The 19,408-nt window shown below is 26.1% G+C and overlaps 2 protein-coding genes across 3 annotated transcripts; both read left to right on the forward strand.

Annotated features, from left to right (window-relative positions):
* Positions 1 to 626: 626 nt before the first annotated feature.
* LOC112680298 lies at positions 627 to 12,914 on the forward strand. 2 transcript variants are annotated; one of them, XM_025550348.1, is made up of 28 exons: positions 627 to 1,057; positions 1,355 to 1,428; positions 1,507 to 1,622; positions 1,696 to 1,903; positions 1,971 to 2,060; positions 2,322 to 2,448; positions 2,509 to 2,588; positions 2,985 to 3,189; positions 3,262 to 3,523; positions 3,591 to 3,830; positions 3,907 to 4,359; positions 6,012 to 6,178; positions 6,460 to 6,600; positions 6,676 to 6,795; positions 6,893 to 7,030; positions 8,677 to 8,784; positions 8,871 to 8,984; positions 9,069 to 9,218; positions 9,301 to 9,417; positions 9,523 to 9,648; positions 9,744 to 9,848; positions 10,795 to 10,911; positions 11,004 to 11,108; positions 11,197 to 11,310; positions 11,452 to 11,701; positions 11,943 to 12,126; positions 12,190 to 12,341; positions 12,881 to 12,914. In XM_025550348.1, exons 1-27 carry the CDS (start codon positions 1,024 to 1,026, stop codon positions 12,331 to 12,333), a joined length of 4,089 nt encoding a protein of 1,362 aa, XP_025406133.1. In that variant the 5' UTR covers positions 627 to 1,023; the 3' UTR covers positions 12,334 to 12,341; positions 12,881 to 12,914. The 2 variants fall into 2 exon arrangements, with proteins under 2 accessions (XP_025406133.1, XP_025406134.1); XM_025550349.1 differs by lacking the exons at positions 12,190 to 12,341; positions 12,881 to 12,914 and having other exon boundaries at positions 11,773 to 12,036.
* A 1,528-nt stretch (positions 12,915 to 14,442) lies between these two features.
* LOC112680395 lies at positions 14,443 to 15,285 on the forward strand. The gene is made up of 2 exons (XM_025550481.1): positions 14,443 to 14,892; positions 15,152 to 15,285. Exons 1-2 carry the CDS (start codon positions 14,448 to 14,450, stop codon positions 15,283 to 15,285), a joined length of 579 nt encoding a protein of 192 aa, XP_025406266.1. The 5' UTR covers positions 14,443 to 14,447.
* Positions 15,286 to 19,408: the final 4,123 nt, after the last annotated feature.

Below are 19,408 nucleotides of genomic sequence, written 5' to 3' on the forward strand. Positions count from 1 at the left end.
GAACATTTTGAAAGAAAATTTTAAATTTCAAACTATTTATTTTATTTTATTTTATCATATATATTTATACCTAGAAATTATGTTTAGCTTAGTATAATATACTAATAAAATTTTTACTATTATGAACGAGTATATTTAATAAAATATCTTTATTTATGAACATTTTTGTGGAAGAAAAAAATTTGGTGCTAATTTTGAAGCATATATGTACATTTTTAAGCGCATAAGTGCATGTATATATAGTACCCGGAGCCCTAATAATAAAGTTCTCACTTTAATAATATAATACATATTGTCTACTATATAATTTAATATTCATCAGTTATTATTTATTGAGACTTATAAAAATATTTGATATCTAATAAGAAAACTGCAAAAATATGTAACCAAAATTTGATAGCATCACCATAAGACATATAGTGGTATCCACAGATATATTTAATACACATGTTTATTATACATATCTGTGGTGGTATCACACATTTTCAAAGCACACGGTCTAGTTAAATCATAGTTCTATTATATTCTATTATCTATGAGTAAAATACACGTCACAGTGTAGTGTGAACACGGCTTCAGAATCATAGTGATATTGTGTGGTAATATTGGTCATAATATGGTTAGTACCAAATTCGGCCGCAATCTGTATCGTTTCAATAGTGTAACTGTGTTTTGCAAAAGCAAAATAATGAAATTATCTTACTTTGTTTAGCAGTACAGGGAGGCAGAACTTTCGTTACTTTACCTTCCAAGACCGTGCATTCTATTTATACTATTCAACCATGCATCGTCTAATGACGTTTATTTATTTTTAACACTATAGTAATTTTTTAAATTGTCAAACTGTAAACTGAATGCAGTCAATAAAATTATTCAAGTGAATCTATATTGCCTTCTTGCTCTTACGAACGAAATTGTTATATCTGTAACTTCAGGAACACAAGTTTCCAAATTTCTCATTTTGATTATAAAATATATAAACTTTCAGGTTTTATAGAGAACTCATGTTATAGTTCAAACAATATGAGTTCAACTAATTCTGATGATTCAAATGCCGGTAAGTAAATGACTGATGTGTTTCTATTGATGTGATTGTAGCGTTTTTCATTAATTATTAATAAAATCTTAATTATTTGTACTGGAATGTAATTTTTTTCTAAACAAATTTTATAAATGTGCTTTTTAAAATGTTAAAATAATTATTTAAATTACTAAAATAGGAGGTAAAAAAATTATCTGTTCGAATTGCTATGAAAAATATTTTTGTTGAGTATTTTTACATAATTTTTATTATACAATTTATATAATTTTTTTTTGATTTTTAATTTTTATGATGTTTGAAAATACTTTTAGAAAAAATCATTTGATTGGAATAAATATCTTATAGTAAGAAATGCAGAAAAAGTACCAGAAGAATTTTTTCATCATGTAAGTTGTTATATACTTATATCCATTATGTATAATAATGATTAATCAATAATTTCTTAAACAAAAATATATTTCCAGGTTTGTAAAAGTGAACTAAATGGAATTGAAGTGGGTTCAGTTGTTGAAATTGAAAATGAAGATCAGAATGGTTATTGGTTTGCTAGTGTTTGTTCATCTAAGGGGGTTTTAATCAAGTAAATTTATATAAATTAAAATAGAAATAAAAACAGATTATTAACAGAGTAACAAATACTTATTCCATTTTAGTCTGCATTATTTTGGTGATGAGAATGATAAACATGATTTTTGGTTAGAAGTGAAGTCACCACGCATTCATTCTTTAAATTGGGGCAGTGAAAATAATAAAAAATTAGTGCCACCTTATCCTAATAGATTTTCTCGGGTAAATCTAAAAACCATGAAAGAAAAAGTTCAGGATTGTGAAAATATTGTGTCTAACTATGTATTACAAATGGTATAATTTATTTCTGTATTTTAATAAGTAAAGAAATTATTTCAGTTGTTTTATATATCATTTTTAGAATGGTGTTCCAATTCATAATATATTTAAGCCTGAAATGTTTGTAGAAGTTCAAGACAAAGAATATCCTTATCGAGTTTGGATTTCAAAAGTAAAATATATTTTATAGCATATTACTTTATTAGTTTAGTAATATTCTACTTTTTCTTAGTCATCTTAAAGACCACTAAGGTCCATTGTTACAACATCAATATCCCTTTACTTTTCCTTGACCCATTGATACTTCCACATTTTGTTTAATAATACTATTGATTATAATTAAATATGTTTTATAATCAATGATAATTGAATCTTAAAATTATTTAACTATAATTAATGTTATTTTAATTTATAAAAAATGCATTGTTTTAAGATACTTAAAAATGTTGGAGGAAGATTATTTTTAAAAATGCAAGGAGTATCAAGTCCAGAAAAAACACCATTTTGGCTATTTTATTTGAATGAACGTATTTTTCCTTTGGGATGGGCAGAACAGAAAGGTATTTAATTAAAGTAGAATATTTATTTTTTTAGCATATCTAATCTTTATATATTTGTAGGTCTTCCGTGGAGAGTTATGAACCTAGATGTAAAGTTTGAAGATATTTTGGATTCAAGTTTTTTAATGAATGTATTAAAGGTATTTATTTATGTATAAATTAATTTTATGTTTTATAAAAAAAAATTATATCGAATAATCTTAAATATTAATTATTTCTAACTTAACATGTTAATTTTCTCAGTGGTTTAATTAATGTTTACCTACTTTTATATAGCTATTGAGTAAGCATTTCTTAAATTTAAAATAAGTCAACATTTTAATAAGATATAATAGAATATATATGCAAAAAAAAAAAAAATTAATAATCCAATTTTTAAAAAAATTTTAAATAAATGTATGCAGTTATGAATAAAAATAAGCAGTTATCCTTTATTATATTTATTTTGAAACTGTTTTTTTTTCAAGTATATTATTTCACTTTATGATATTTCAGTTTAATGTAGTAATAAAATTATTGCATGTGTATGTTATCAGCCTAAAACTCCAGAACAACACAGTTATAAAGTCGGAGAAATGCTAGAAGTAATAAATCCTTATTCATTGATGGTTTTCTATGTTGCTACAATCGTTAAGATTTATGATAATCGCTACTTTAAAGTTGAGGTTGACAATGACAGTAATATACAGAAAAGAATTACATTTATAGCTACTAAGGAAAATCCTTATTTATTTAATGGAGGTTCAAAAACTACATTTATAACTTATTTATTTATATTGTAGGTGTATTATTAATATTTTAATATATTTTTAGGCTGGGCTAGTAAACATAAGTTCTTACTAAAGCCTCCATCTGATTGGAACACATCTAACACATTTTGTTGGTCAAAATATATTTCAATGAAAAATTCCAAATTAGCTAATATCAATAATATATGCAGAAAAAAAACTGACTGTATTCGTGTTGGCATGAAATTAGAAGCTGTTGATCCTATGGAAACTAATCGTATTCGTGTGGCTACAGTTAAAGGACTCTCAGATCATTGGATGATTTTGTCTTTTGATCGTACTCATTGGTAATGCAAATTTTATTATTATTATTTAAAATAATTATTTATGTATCAATTTATTTTGTGAGTTAAGGTGTGATGAATTATTACATGTGCGATCAGTTTATTCAGATGATGTTTTTCCAGTTGGTTGGTGTAATAAACATAAATACTTATTAAGTACACCAAAAGTTCCATTTGCTGATTGTGATGATTATAAAAATATGTATTATGCATCTGATATTGACATTGATTTTCATCTAGTAGATAAAGATTATTTAGAAAAATATCCTAATTTTGTTAAAGGAGAAATATTTTATCATTATAGTAAAAAGTATGAATAATCTCATATTGATATTGATTACATTTTTTTTATTCATACTAAGAAGATATTATTTATTTATTTTTAGAAATAGTCATCGTTTTGAAGATAAATTAGAAGAGTCAATCCAAAATATATTAAATGAAGATTGTGTTAATAATTCTATTGTCTCAAAAACTGCAGACAAGAAACTAAACAATATTAAAGTAGAGCCACCTGAATTAGATGAAGAATTACATGATGCAATTTTACAAGAAGAAGTTGGAGAAAAAGATGATTTTGAAAAAAAGAAAAACTATGGTTCAAAAATGTGTATATACTTTAACAAAAATTGTTATTCTGGTAAAAATCTCCTAAAAAAAAAAACTTTGAAATTACCAAAAGTTATTGGGCCGGGGCCTGTATCAACAACTTTAAAGCATGGAATTTCATTATTAATAAACTGTAATTATTATCCTGGAACTGCATTAAAGAAACTAAAAAATATTGAAAATATATTGTTTAATGGACCTGGTGGAGTCAACATGTTAATTACATCCAAGTAAGTATTAATTTATATTACATATTAATGATGCACAATAATATCATATTTTTTCTATATCGATATTGAACTAATTTATCGATGTGATTAATTAATCAAAAGCATTTTGAAATCAATATCAAGTTGTTACACTTTCTATTTTCTATGATATGAAAACTTATTTTTAATGTAACAATTAAAAAGAAAATGCGTGCAATAAAATAAGTATTGTATTGTTTTTAGTTTTATAAATGATATCCAGAGGCAAATTTAACAGATTCATTCAATAAAAATTTGCTGCCTCGATTGTTAAATATTATCGTTGTTTGATCCATTTGAATATTTAGACAATTTTTTTAAATTATTAAGGTGTATGTAATGTACAAATATGTTTTATTTAAACTAAAAAAATGCTCTAATGCCTTTAAGGTTGGTCCCCATACATGGTCATTTTTTCAAATATTATCATTGGGTGTGTGTTTGACACACACATCACACCCGGTTATTTTGGCACTGGTTTTGACTATCAATCATATTGATTATCATTCAAGAATAACCATGGGGGGGCTTAAAAATAAAAATAAACTTTTGAGAAAAGTCGGTGAAATAATGGTGGTGGAAGTTCATCCTTTGTCCCTTTGGTCCTCGGATTGGATAATGGTATTCGGTGTATTGAATTTTATACAAATAATAATTTTTTAGTAAATTGATTCTGAGCAAAGCTTCAGTATAAAAATATACTGTTTATATATTTTATCATTTTTAGTTTAATTTTTGGTAGGTTTTTTTTTTTTTTTTTATCGACTTATTTAATGAAAGAGAAATTTTTTTTTAATCAAATATTCAAAACACGTAATTATATTTGTATCCAATGTTTCATTCTAATTAGATCAAACAATTTCTCTTAAAATAAATTTTCAGTTGAAAATGTATGTAAAAACAGTAAACTCCTTTAAAATTGTTTAATTTACTTTAACACTCTAAGATGAAATCCTGTTAAATGATTTTTTCAGAATCTTTAAGTAAGTACATGAGTAAGGTGATATTAAATTTTCCAGTCTTAATATCCAAAAATTTAAATTTTATTATTTAAAAGCTTTCGAAATATAAGGTATTTTTTAAGTTCTATATTTAAACCAAATATGCTTAATTTTTTTAAAAATGTTGACAAGTTTGAAAAAATCATGTCTGATATAGAGTTCAAGTTTCTAGCCACATTATTTTGGAGTTATGACTAAATAACTAAAATCTGGAAAGTGGAAGTCTTGTTTACAGCACTTTTTTACTTGGTTTTTGGCTATATTTCCTCATGCTTGAAAAACTATTGAGATTGTGGAAAAATTACCTCTCCACAGTATCACCATAGGCTGACTTCAAATTCAAAAAGTAGCCCAATAAAACTTTTGGACCAGTATTTCTGGTCTCGTATGAAAAAGTGTTGACATAAAAACAAAAAATAAAAAAACCATGTAATACCATAAAATCCTTCATTTCATTATTAATCTAAAATGCAAAATAAGAGTTTCATCTTTGAAGTATCTGTTTCATGCAACATATTACATACTAGGAAGTCGTTGCCTAAAATTACTTAAAAAAAAATTAAATATACTTTGCATTGATATCTGGGCCCTGCTTATTATATTATCATCTTTATGAGTTTTATTTTGTTTTAGAGCAACAAAATCTTATTCTAAATCCTCACAAAATCTTCTTTTACCTGATCTAAAGAATATGGCTCAATCGTATTGTTCTACTCTTTGTAGTTTATCTGGTATGTGTGAAAACTTTATGACTACTGAACAAATGGAATGTCCTAACTGTAAAGTAAAAGACAAACTATGTAAGTATTAATTTATATTAATCTGAGTCTGTTAAACGTATCATACTATCACACTTAATAATAGGTAAAAAGATATAATCATTAAAATAAATAAAGGATATTGTGGCTCTTATAATAACCTAGACTCACAGGATAACTTCTGTGAGTCTGAACTTTTGTGCCTCTTAAATAATGTTTCTCGTTAATAAAAGATGTGTGGCCATATAGCTTTGGCCTCAATCCTGGATCATATGTAACAATTATATTTATAACAAATTTATTTAGTCTTTCAATTTTCTTAGGTTCTAAATTGAATATAGATAATAGAGAAACAATGTCCAATTGTATGAATGCTACTGAAATAAAGATTAAACCTTCTGTTTCTATAAACTCGGACTATCCGGAAAAACATTTAACATTTAATGATAAAACTGCTAAAATTGGTATGTTTAAATGTTATTACTTTATATTATTTATGATAATATTTATTATACTTAAATATTCGTTTTATTTTTAAGGTTCTAAATCTAAAACAAGAAGTAAAAAAACTACCAAAGGAAAAGGTAAAAGTTCTGTTTATAAAAACTCTGGTTATTCAGAGATTAGTTTATTTTTAAATGAAGAAATCCATCCAGTCGGTATGATATAATTTTATTTTTATTATTATTCATACCTTCAGTAAATTTTATTAACTTTTGTATTATATTATATTAATGTATTCAATATATTTTCTAGATTCAACACCAAAATTAAAAATAGATACTGAGCCAAGTAGTACGAAAGTTACTAGAAAAAGAGCTAAACCTTCTGTTTCTTTCAATTCAAACTCTTCTCAGAATAATTTAATCCTAAATGAAGAAATCAGTCCAGTTGGTATGGTATTATTTAATATATTTATTCGATTAATACAAGAAACTTAATGGCATTGACTCGACCCTTGGTCATTCCTTGAATTAAATTTATACCTAATTTATAGCACCTATTATTACTTTATTACATTATTATTATTACTTTCCATTTTAAATAAAAAGTATAAACAGTTAATATTTATTATAATAATAGTAATAATATTTTATTTGAATGCATAAGACAGGCATGAACCTAGTAGTACAGTTTAGTTTTATAAATACAATAAGTACATTAAATATATTCTATGGAACAAAATACAATTGTAGATGGCATTCTCAGTATTACATTTCATTATTTATATAAATGTTTAATACTTCATTTAAAAAAAAAACGAAGTAATCTGCAGTTGGAGAGATTTTGTTGCATATAGCTAATGCCTTAGAAATAGGAGATTATCCTATGATTATTTATTTTATTTTATTTATTTATTCTATCATTATGAAATGTTGACAGTGAGATATCCGGATACCTAGTGTAGCACAAGAGTGTACCCAAGATAGTGGGAGGGGAGTTGGGCCCAAACCCCCATTAAAATTTCTACATACTCAATGGTTTAATAGTAAATAATATAATAATAGCATATATATATACATACTATTTGCACTATTGTTTATTTTAATTTCCCATTATCTTCAATGTACAAATTTTATAGATTATATCATTGGTTCCCAAAGTGTGCGCCACAGCGCCCTGGTGCACCGCGATGTCTGTACAGGAGCGCCGCGCTGTCATGAAATACTATCTAGTCTAAAATTTTCCTTATGATTAGTCATACTATGATTTAGAGAAGGGCGCCATGAAAAAAACCTTAGATCAGGGATAGCCAACCCGCGGCCCGCCTTAGAAAGTTTTGCGGCCCGCGACATTTATCAAATATTTACAAAAAATAAATTATTTTTGCGCCGATAGAATATTCTGGAATGTCCGCGCAACGCGGTATCTGTATTATTAACAACGTAATTGCAACAAAAATAATAATTCTAATCTAATCTGATAGAAATATAAAAATTTGTGATTATATTAATAATTTTGGCTGATGACCTTTTTTTGGCAACCCTATATGTGGTCCGCAGGATTGTAATGTATTTACAAAGTGGCCCGCAAGATCATTTGGGTTGGCCATCCCTGCCTTAAATCTAAAAGGGTGCCTTGAGTCAAAAAATGTTGGGAAACACTGGATTATATAATATACCTATAATGCGTAAACCATACTATAGTTACTATAGTATAGTATATTAACAGTAATTTATTGGTATTAAGTTAAACTATAATTATAATTATAATAAGAGAACAGATAAAATAAAAATTTTGGACCCCCCCCCTCATAAAAAATTCCTGGATTTGGTCCTGGTGTAGCATTTATCAGTATTTAGACTCTTACCCTCATTATAAGGTACTCAATATATTTTTTATATTTAAAATCAAAGTTAGAAATAGATACTGAGTCAAATATTAGAAAATTAATAAAAAAAAAATAAAAAAGAGATGAACCTTCTATTTTTATAAAATCTGATTATTTTGAGAACGATTGAAATCAAATTAATGGAATTAATAAATTTGTTATGTTATAATTATATTACTTTAGTTCTAAATCAAAATTGATACTTTAGAAACTAATCCAAGGAGTATAAAAGTTGTTAGAAAAAGAACTAAATCTGCTGCTTCTATGGCTTCTAAGGACCATTTTACCATAAATGAAAAAATCGTCAAAACATTTGGTTTGTTGTAATTATTATTACATTTCTGTATTAGTAATATTAATTGCTTATTGGTTCTAAATCTAAACTTAAAATTGATACTATAGAAACTGATCCAAGTGCTATCAAAGTGCCAAGAAAAAAAGCTAAACTTTCTGTTTCTTCAAACTCATCATCTTCTCAGAATAATTTAACTCTAAATGAAGAAATCCAACAAGTCGGTATGGTATAATTTTGTATAATTACTTTTGCTTTTCAAAAAATGATGAATAATTGTTATAATAACAACTACACTTAATCTTCAGGTACAAAAACCAATTTAAAAATAGATACTTTAGAAACTGAGCCAAAGAATAAGAAAGTTTCTAGAAAAAAGGCTAATCCTATGGTTTCTATTGACTCTGACTATTCTGAGGACCAACTTACTTTAAATGAAGAAATCATTAAAATATTTGGTATGTTATAGTTGTTATTATCATTTTGTATTAGTTATAATAATTATTTTATGTTGGTTATAAATTTAAATTTATATTCTAGAAACCAAGCCGAATCCTTTACAATTTACTAGAAAAAGATCTTCATCTGCTGCTGCTTTTTACTCTGACTGTCTGGAAAAGCGTTTTATTATAAATGAAGAAAACCCTTATTTATTTGGTATGTTATAAATTTGTTATTAATATTTCTTTTCACTGCAAGTGAAAAAATATATTATAACATTAACATGACATTTTCTAAGTACAAAAATCAATTTAATAATAGATACTGTTGACACTGAGGAAATTAGTATGAAAATTACTGAAGAAAAAGATAAATCTCCTATTCCTATTGACTCAGAATGTACTGAAAATTGGTTTAATCCAAATGTAAAATTTAATAAAATATTTAGTATGTCATCATTTTCTATTAATATTATTACTTTTGACTATTATTTATAATAATATAAAAAATATTTTATTCTTGCATTAAAATTACTTTTCTAGAAACCAAACCAAAGAGTATGAAAGTTTCTAGAAGAAGAGCTGAATCAATTATTTCCATTGATTCTGACAATTCTGTAAATGAAAATGAAGAATTAAATAGATTTGGTATGTTATTATTTTATTATTTCGGTTCAAAATCTAATATTGGAACTGGAATTTTGGGAACTAAACAAATATATAAAAAAAAAAAAAGTATGAATATTTATAGAAAAAGAGCTAAATGTAATGTTTCCATTGACTGATTTTCATTGTTCTGAGAATAGTTTAATTCCCAGTGAAGAAATCAATCGATTAATTATATTCAAATTTTTATAAATACTTGAGTTTACTTTTCGTAAAAATATTTCTAATAATATTAATATGAATAAAAATAAAATATGTTCTTGTTTGAAATTGTATTATATGTGTGCAATTATTTATACCAGTTGTTCCAGCCTTTTTCATTCTACAACTCTCTTGTAGATTCTTATCTCACAACTCCTTTGTAATTAAAAAAATTACAACTTTTTTTTATACATTTAAATACTTAAATAAACTATATGTTATGTCTATTAATTCTTTGATTGATAATATTAATTTATATAACTTTTCTCTTCACTTTATTTAGTTATAGTGTAAATAGACTATTTAAGTTACAAAACTAATATAAATGCCCTTGTCAGTACCATCCTTTATTGGGCTAATGTATTGTAGTACGGTTTTAAATTTTTTTTCTCTGTTTATATACAATTTACATAATTAAATAACAATTTTAGTTTGTGATGACTATTTATGCCCTCCCCGTGTACAGTCTTCATGCCTTTTCTCAATGATTGGAATAAAAATTAATTTAGAAAATAATAATCCAAGCAATAACTTGAATTTTATATTTAATTTATAATAATAGAATTATTCAATTATTTTTAAAAAAATATTTATTATTTAAAATATATTAACTACCTAAAAATTGTATTATAATTTTTGTTTTTATTTTTACCTAATACTTTTCTGTATTATTAATAATAACTATTTTATATTGGCTTTTTATCTAAACTTATAATTTATGATTTAGAAACTAAGCCAAGATATATAAAATATGGTATAAAAAGGGCTACATCATCTATTTCTATAGATTCAGACTCTTCTGATGATCAGTTTCTTTTGAATGACGAAATCTATAAAATACTTGGTATGTTATAATTTTTGTTTTATTATCAATATTAAAATAATAATTTTTTTTTTATTTGTACTTGAAATTTTGATTTAAAATTAATTCTATAGAATCAAAGTCAAATGGTGAAAAGTTTGATAGAAAAAGAGCTAATGCTGCTTTTTACTCTGACTATTTTAATAGTTATTCAACTCTAAATGAAATTACTGAATATGGTATGTTTTTATGTCTTATAATTTATTATTATTAATACTCGTTTTGAAAGGAAGTATTTTTTTCTTTATGTGCATTCTATTATTTTAGATTCAGAATCAAAATCTTGTATAGAAATTGCACCAAATAGTATGAAATTTATTAATGTAGACTTAGAAAATTGTGAAAGTCGTTTAACATTAAAACAAGAAATCACTAAAGTTGGTATGTATACACTTCATATTGTTCGTTATACTATTTTTATCATTTTCATTCTTGAATTTATAAATAACTCAAAATATTAATAACTTAGTTGATTAACATTGTTTAATATATTAAATTAATACTAAATGTAAATATTTTTAGCTGTAGACGAATTAGATTGGTCAAATACTCCATTAGTTGAAAGATATTATTATTATTTGGGCTGTATAATTAATTATGAAGCACATATGATAAGATTAGATCGAAGTTATACTGAACTTGAAATATCCATTATATCTGAAATTCAATCAAAAAAAAGTTATCTTAGTATGTTAGATGAAATTGATACTTACAGCAACACTAAATCAGATATTGATAGAAGTGACCAAGAAATTATAATTTACAATGAATGGTATATTATTTTATTAATAATTATTAACATTATACATAATGTATGTTATGTAGTGTATTTTAAAAAACTAGGTATTGTTAAAATGGGCATTGTGGCCTATTCTGTATTCTTTAATCATAAGATAGAAGATTATCTGCTGGACATATAGAACTTACAAGATTTATCATAAATAATGCTACATTTAAGTGCCTAGTTAGTTATAAAAGTGAAATAAAATAAAATAATATTTGATACTTTATAGGAGATTAACGTTTGAGAACCACTATCGCCAAGATCTAAGATTTAAAAAGTATAAAGTTGATATTGGTCATTTTGAAACAATAAGAGTCACATCAAATCCTAAATATTGGTCTCCTAATGATGTCTACCATTATTTGTCAAGTGATTTGTATTGTATAAATATTGCCAGAAAGCTCTATTTAGAAGTAGGCAATATCAATGACTGATAACAATTATTTACTGACATTTTTAATTTATTAATGTTCTAGAAATTTGACGGTGTAGCATTTATGTTAATAAATGAAGAACAACTTCTAAAACACTTAAGGTGTAAAATAAATTTAGCAATAAGAATTATGTGTCATGTAGCTGAAGTTAAATATACATGTTTAACAAAATACTGTAATATTTGAAATATTCAGTGAGTATTCAAATTTTAATATAATCAGCTGTAGATTAAGTGGTTAAACATTTAATTTATGTTATTTATTTTATGAGTATTAAATATTTGATATATGTATACTTTGAGGTACATTAACTTTTTTAGGTTCTTGAATTCTTGAATATATTTGACATACATCATATTTAATTTAACTGTGTGCATAGCTTATAAATGAAATAATAAAGTAACCTTAAATTTTCTTAAAATTATTCTGATATTTTAGGTAATAATTAATCATATTATACTCTTCAAATTATTTTAAAATATTTAAGTTTTATTATTTCTTTTTACACTGAATGTTTTTTATCATCACATCATGCTTTTGTTTATTTAATTTAAGAACCATGTAAATATAATAACTATAAAAAATATATTAAATTATAGTTATATATAATTACTTATTAGTTTTTAAATGTTGATATTGAATAAGAGAATACTAAAAAGTAATTTTAAATTTAATATATATTATAATCAATTTTGTATTGAAATATTATTGCTGTTTTTTTCTTTTTTTACAGGATTTTCTAAATATACCGTTAATACTACTAAAATAATAGTTGTGAATTTTTTCTTTCAAATATATTTTTTTTACTGTATTTCATGATTTTTAAGTTATGGGTACAATATCCATATTTATACTTATAATAAAACTTTTTATTGAATCATATTAATATTTTCAACAAAGGGATTAAAATGTGTAACTATTGAGTTCTTTAAAAAATTGTAAGTTAAATATTATTGATCTGCATTTTATCAACAATACTTCATAAATAACAAACACTTCATTCAATATTTAATATATTAAAAATGTAATAAATGTATATGTGTATGTTTAAATTTATGCACTGAATGAGTTATTTTTATTATTAGTTAATATTTTAATTTTGAATGTAAATAACAATTGTTTGTAACTGTTTATTGTATTACTAAGTTTAAATTGTAGTTTTGCTGCCTTATATAAATGTATTATCTAAACTCATTCATTGTTTTAAAAATGCATCCGTTTTATTTATGTAGTTATTAAGATTTACATATCATTAGATATGTAATTATATTTTTGCCTCCTCTAATAAATTTCCAAGTTACGCCTATAGTTGTAACCATACAAGAATACTTACGAATCTCAGTAATTTTCTTTAGCCTTATTTGGACCAAATGAATATGAAAAATGTTTGGCTTCAATTTGTCATCTCCGAAAAATAGTTGACGTTGTTCTTATGTCCTTTTGTATTTTATTAAGATATAAGCATATTGGGCATAATTCTAGTTTAGCAACCTATCGATTTTTAAAAATTTTTTTTTTCCAAAATGTGTGTTTTAGGGTGCTTTATAAGAATGTAAAAAAAAAAAAAGCCCGGACAAACTTAGTTTTGAAGTTATTGATCAAAAACTTCGAAAACTTCATTTTTTCGTTACGCGCATTTTTTTAAAAAAAAAAAATACTTAGAATTGAATATTTTTAGATTTTTTTTTTTCGAAATGTGTGGTTTTTAACGCTTAATAGATTGGTAAAATCAAAACTTACCTAACATACTTACTTTTGAAGTTTTTGCACGTAAACATTGAAAAATACCATTTTCAAAATTAATAATAAATCCTTTCTAAAATTAGCCGAAAATCAGTTTTTTTAATATTTTTTTTTTTAAATATATACAGTTTTAGTTGGAAAAGTTTTCAGTGAAGTCAGAATTGTGCTATCTGGCTTAGTTTTAGAGTTACAGGTATTAAAAGTTGCCTTATTTATGAAAAAATGTAATACAGGTAAACAGGTAGTTACAATTATATTATTTTATAAAGCTAATATAATAAATTATTATTGGTATTTACCAAAATAGTAGCATCATTAATGGTGGAACACAAACACAAACCCATAATATTAAGATTAAATTCATCATATTAAATATATACAAATAATGTGTATTTAATTATCATAATATCAAGAAAAAAAAAAGATAAAATATTATAGATAGGTACTATTTTGTCCGATAGCAAAATGCATGATCGTCATTACGATTGATTACTTAGTCGAGTTAAACTAAAGTATTTTGTTGTTCAGTTTTAATTTTATTTTGTTAAAAATTTAAAATGACATCGATCATTGAAATTTATGAAATATTCGAACATAAAACGAGTGGCCATCTGTCCATGTCGGTTATAAGTGTTTTACAGTCCTGGGGCCTTATTGCAAAAAATAATGTCATAAAATGTAATAAAGGACACTTTTTAGAATTGTGTCCTAGCACATCTTATTGTGACGGTGTCGTTTGGCGATGCAAACAAACATATATCAACAGCAGCAAAAAGAAAGTGAAGTGTAATTTTTACCAATCAATCCGAAAGTGCACTTTTTTTTCAAAGTCCCACTTGTCTATATATCAAATTGTGACATTCGCGTATTTGTGGACCGAAAAAGTGTCACTAGAATTTATTCGTAATCAACTTAAAATAGCTCGGCAATCATCTGTTGATTGGGCCTCGTTCCACCGAGAAGTCGTATTTGACGGTATGATACTACGACACCAAAAAATCGGTAAGTAGAAGATTAAGTACTCAATTTAGTTTAAACAGTCCGAGTGAGCATGGAAATTAGCATGTGAGTGACCCCGCTCGGTGGCTCGGTGCAACAAAAATGCAATTTTTTTAACCCTGTGACCCACTTGGGGAGGTGTTGCACAGCAAGCCGGGGGATATTTTCGTTTTTAATTGTCCGAGTGAGCGCAGCGAGCGAGTGACCCCGCTCGGTGACTCAGTGCAACAAAAATGCAATTTAAAAAATACTCTGTATGTAGGTGGACCGGGGTTAATTGTTGAAATTGATGAATCCAAATTCGGAAGGCGAAAATACCACAGAGGACATCGCGTTGAAGGCCAGTGGGTATTTGGTGGAGTTGAACGCGAAACGGGTCGTTGTTTTCTCGTATAAAATTGTAACTACCTGTTTACCTGTATTACATTTTTTCATAAATAAGGCAACTTTTAATACCTGTAACTAAAAATGCGCGTAACGAAAAAATGAAGTTTTTGAAGTTTTTGATCAATAACTTCAAAGCTAAGTTTGTCCGGGCTTTTTTTTTTTACATTCTTATAAAGCACCCTAAAACACACATTTTGGAAAAAAAAAATTTTAAAAATCGATAGGTTGCTAAACTAGAATCGTTCCGCATATTGAAATAGAGCACTATAGATGTATTATAATGCTTTAATTGAAATAGGTAGGTATATATTGCAGGGGCGTCATTTCAATATTTGATAGGGTAGGGCATAATAATGACTGGCCCTATAACTAACACTTTTAATTGTATATAAAAAAAAGGCGCTCGCTCCGCTCGCTAGCTAGCCAAATTTTTATTTTGTACACAGTACACACTAAGTCAAATCAAATTCAAAATGAAAAATTCAAAATTCGTTGGTCATTTTAAAAAATGTTATTGGTAACGAACATTTACAGTGCTATGCTCTTATCAGTCATATCTCTGTCATAGTTACATTACATTATACTGGTTACCACGGTCTACGACGTCAATAGCTGATCTTTTTATCGTGGTTTTTAAACTAACTTTATCGTTGAGATAACGAATATAGTTCCATAGAATAGAATAATAAATAATAATAATAATAACGTATTAATTAATATATTATTATGATATACCACAAATTTCTATTTTTATATTATGTAGTATATTCTAGAATAGTCAGTAGATTTAAGATTATATTGATTATTATAGAAAACCCGGACACCGGCCCATTTGGCTACTTTAAAATCTAGGGTCGGGCAAATGCATACTCCTGCCCCCCCCCAAATGATGCCCCTGATATATTGTTCTGTTATATAAACAGGGGTTATTTAGGGGAGGTATGGTGTATGGGTATTGGAACACCCCCCCATCCATCGACCGTATTTTATGGTATTTCACCAAATTGCAAACTTAATTACAGTATAATTTAAACAAATGTAGGCTGGACCGGATTTAGAGTTTACCGGGCCTGGAACCCAGTAGTCCAAAGGGCCCTTAATTCATACACTATTAATTACCAATAACTGAATTTTATTTCTTTAAAAAAATGATATAAATTAATTGATTGTAGGTACAGATATATCTTTTTTAATCTTTAAATATTAGTTAATTTTCGTTACATACAAATATACAACATTATTGTTTAAATGTAAAAATAAAAATAAAATATTTTAAAATTAACTTTATTAGGTACCTTATTTTCTTTTCTTTTTTTGAAACTCCACAATTATTTCATTTGTATTTATTTCTTTAAGTAGAGACCTCTCAATGGTCATTAATGATAAAGCGTTCAAGCGTGGATTTTTCATGGTAGACCTCAATTCGTTCTTCACTCTTTTCAATTTTTCAATTTCAACATAAATACAATCTATACGCTACTTCCACATTAGGAAACACTGAATTGAGTCAATTATCGTGTATAATTTGAAGACATTTTAGTGCTGATGGCATTTTAATTTTTCCTTTTTCGTCTTGCTCATCAACTAATTTGGTAAAATGTATCATTTCTTCGGGACTTGAACTTGGTCTGAAATAAAAGGCCCCTTCGGGGCCTTCAAAATTTCAAGGCTTGGAGCCCAGGCTCTCAGGCTCTGTGCTTAATCCGGCCCTGTTAAACTTACAAATAGCTCAAATACAAACTTATAAATTATTACGAAACTAAAAAAAAAAAACCCAGTTATAAATATTTATCCGTAAACGTCTATGTTTTCTTTAATACACCAAATTGTCAAAATTTTCTTTTAACCAACATTGAAAATAGTAATGAGGATACTAAGGTTAAAACTTTAAAAAGATTGTGTGCTACACGATAGTTGCAGCATTATGATGCGGTAACAGATTTCATTGAACTATTTGCATTCGTAGTTGAATCATAGGTACAGAAAATATTCCTAATTGGAATGATTCCACAGCAACGTGCGCTAATATACTATTAAAAACTATTGATTCAGAATTTCTTGTATCCTTACAAGTTATATATATCTATATGTATATATATATATATATATATATATATATACAAATTATAATTATCATTATATTTTGTGGTTTAAGGATTTTCAATTTAATTGATCAAAAAAATATATAACACCAATTTATTAATGGAGAATATTTTATTTTAAATAAGGCTCTTTATTTGGATATCAAATTTAAAATCATATCAAATCATTGTATTATGAAGTGTCTTTAATTGAAAAACCCATTTGTCCTCTGGAAGGTTCTATTGTGTTGCTATAGACTAAAATTATAATTGAAAGGCGTGTCTACAACTAATAAGTCATAAGTTACATACTCGTAAGTCGTAAATCATAATTTTTAGGTAGGTCAATTTATAATATAATAACAGTGGAAAATGTGAAAATAACCGTTCAGACATATTTAAAATAGTATGATAATTTATTCTCTATATAAATAAAGGATATTATTTTATTTTATAAATGTTATTAAAAAAGTAAAATAACAAGTAGAAACAATGGTTTTTGGTAATTTTTTAAATCTATTCAAAAAATCATAGTCTTTATGTATATAAAATCACCTTTCACCTGTACTGTACTCTGGTTAAAAATCTGAGAATAATAATCTCATTTAGGGAAAATATTTTTATAAATTTAGTTTTAAATAATAAAAATATTTTTTAATCAATATTTATAACTTTTTTTTTTGGCTTATTCCGGGCCTTGAAGGTCCATCGCCGCTTCTACTACACCTCTCCACAATTCTCTGTTCTTCGCCAGTTGTTCTCCCTCTCTAATCCCCAGGAGCTTGAGGTCTACTTTAACTCGGTCTGTCCATCGCTGCCTTGGCCTCCCTATCGGTCGTTTCTTATTTGGTTTCCACATTGTGACATCATGTACTGTTTGGCCCTCCGCTCTCCATACATGCCCGGCCCAGCTTATTTGTCTACTTTTAAGTATTCCCACTATGTTTGGCTCGTTGAACATTGCCCTTAATTCTGCATTAGTTCTTCGTTCATATAAATTTTCCTCGTTTCTTTTGGGTCCATAAATTCTCCGCAGTATTTTCCTTTCAAATAGTAGTAATCTTTTCTCGTCCGACTTTGTTAATGCCCATGCTCCACAAGCATACAAAACTATAGGTCTTATGAGTACTTTATATAGTCTTATTTTTTGTATTTTTGGAGATTAATCTTGATTTAATTATAGGCACGAGCGCAAAATAGCTCGTATTTCCTGCATTTATTCTCCTTTTAATCTCATCATGGCTGTTTGCTTGTTGGTTAACATCTACTCCTAGGTATTTAAAGTTTGTTACCCTTTCAAATGTAAATCCACCGACTACTAACGAATTTTGTACTTGTTCTCTACGTGATACTATTAAGTATTTCGTTTTTCCTTCATTAACTTGTAGTTCAATCTACAAGATATAGATCTGAGATCATATACCTATTGGCTATTTCCTACTAATTATTAGGTATAAGATTTATACACTAGTCATGGGTTTTAGATAAAAACTTAGCGGATCAGGATACAAAAAGAAGACCGCAACAAAGGCTATAAAGTATAAGGCTATAAAGTATGCTTCTTTAATGGAAAAAACATCCAAAATTAATATTTTTTTTTCACAAGCTTCGCAGAAGACGCAATCCAATGCTATCATAGATTAGTACCTACAACTTACTACTTAGTACTTCGTAAAACTAGAAACTAATAACTATAAATATTTTTTAATACCAAATTGGCTGCCAAATATTTTTGATTAATTTGTAATTTTGTTTGTCTAATATTCTTGCATGCAAGTATGCAATACATTAATGTATTCATTTTCAAAAGTTACACTTTTATATATGAATATATATTAAAAAAATAAAATGTTTTTAGGTTATCCAAATATCTAAATTATTATTTTTCTAATATTAATACCAGTGGCGTGAATCGGAAAATAAATCAGGAGTTGCAAAAGTTACTCAGGATGCACAAACATTATAAAACAATGTTTTAATATAACCATATTAATATATCCTATAAATATAAAGTACATTAAATCTATATAATTCTTCTTATGTATAAATAC

Source organism: Sipha flava, unplaced genomic scaffold, assembly GCF_003268045.1.
Source record: "Sipha flava isolate LNK unplaced genomic scaffold, YSA_version1 176_pilon_pilon, whole genome shotgun sequence".
NCBI lineage: Eukaryota > Metazoa > Arthropoda > Insecta > Hemiptera > Aphididae > Sipha > Sipha flava.

Excerpts from the sequence above, each read along its gene's own strand:
- LOC112680395 (XM_025550481.1), top strand. The coding sequence starts at position 14,448 with ATGACATCGATCATTGAAATTTATGAAATATTCGAACATAAAACGAGT. Across the intron at positions 14,893-15,151 it reads ACTACGACACCAAAAAATCG|GTGGACCGGGGTTAATTGTT; the intron begins GTAAGTAGAAGA and ends CTCTGTATGTAG.
- LOC112680298 (XM_025550348.1), top strand. The coding sequence starts at position 1,024 with ATGAGTTCAACTAATTCTGATGATTCAAATGCCG. Across the intron at positions 2,589-2,984 it reads TTTTAATGAATGTATTAAAG|CCTAAAACTCCAGAACAACA; the intron begins GTATTTATTTAT and ends GTATGTTATCAG. Across the intron at positions 12,127-12,189 it reads CCAGAAAGCTCTATTTAGAA|AAATTTGACGGTGTAGCATT; the intron begins GTAGGCAATATC and ends TTAATGTTCTAG.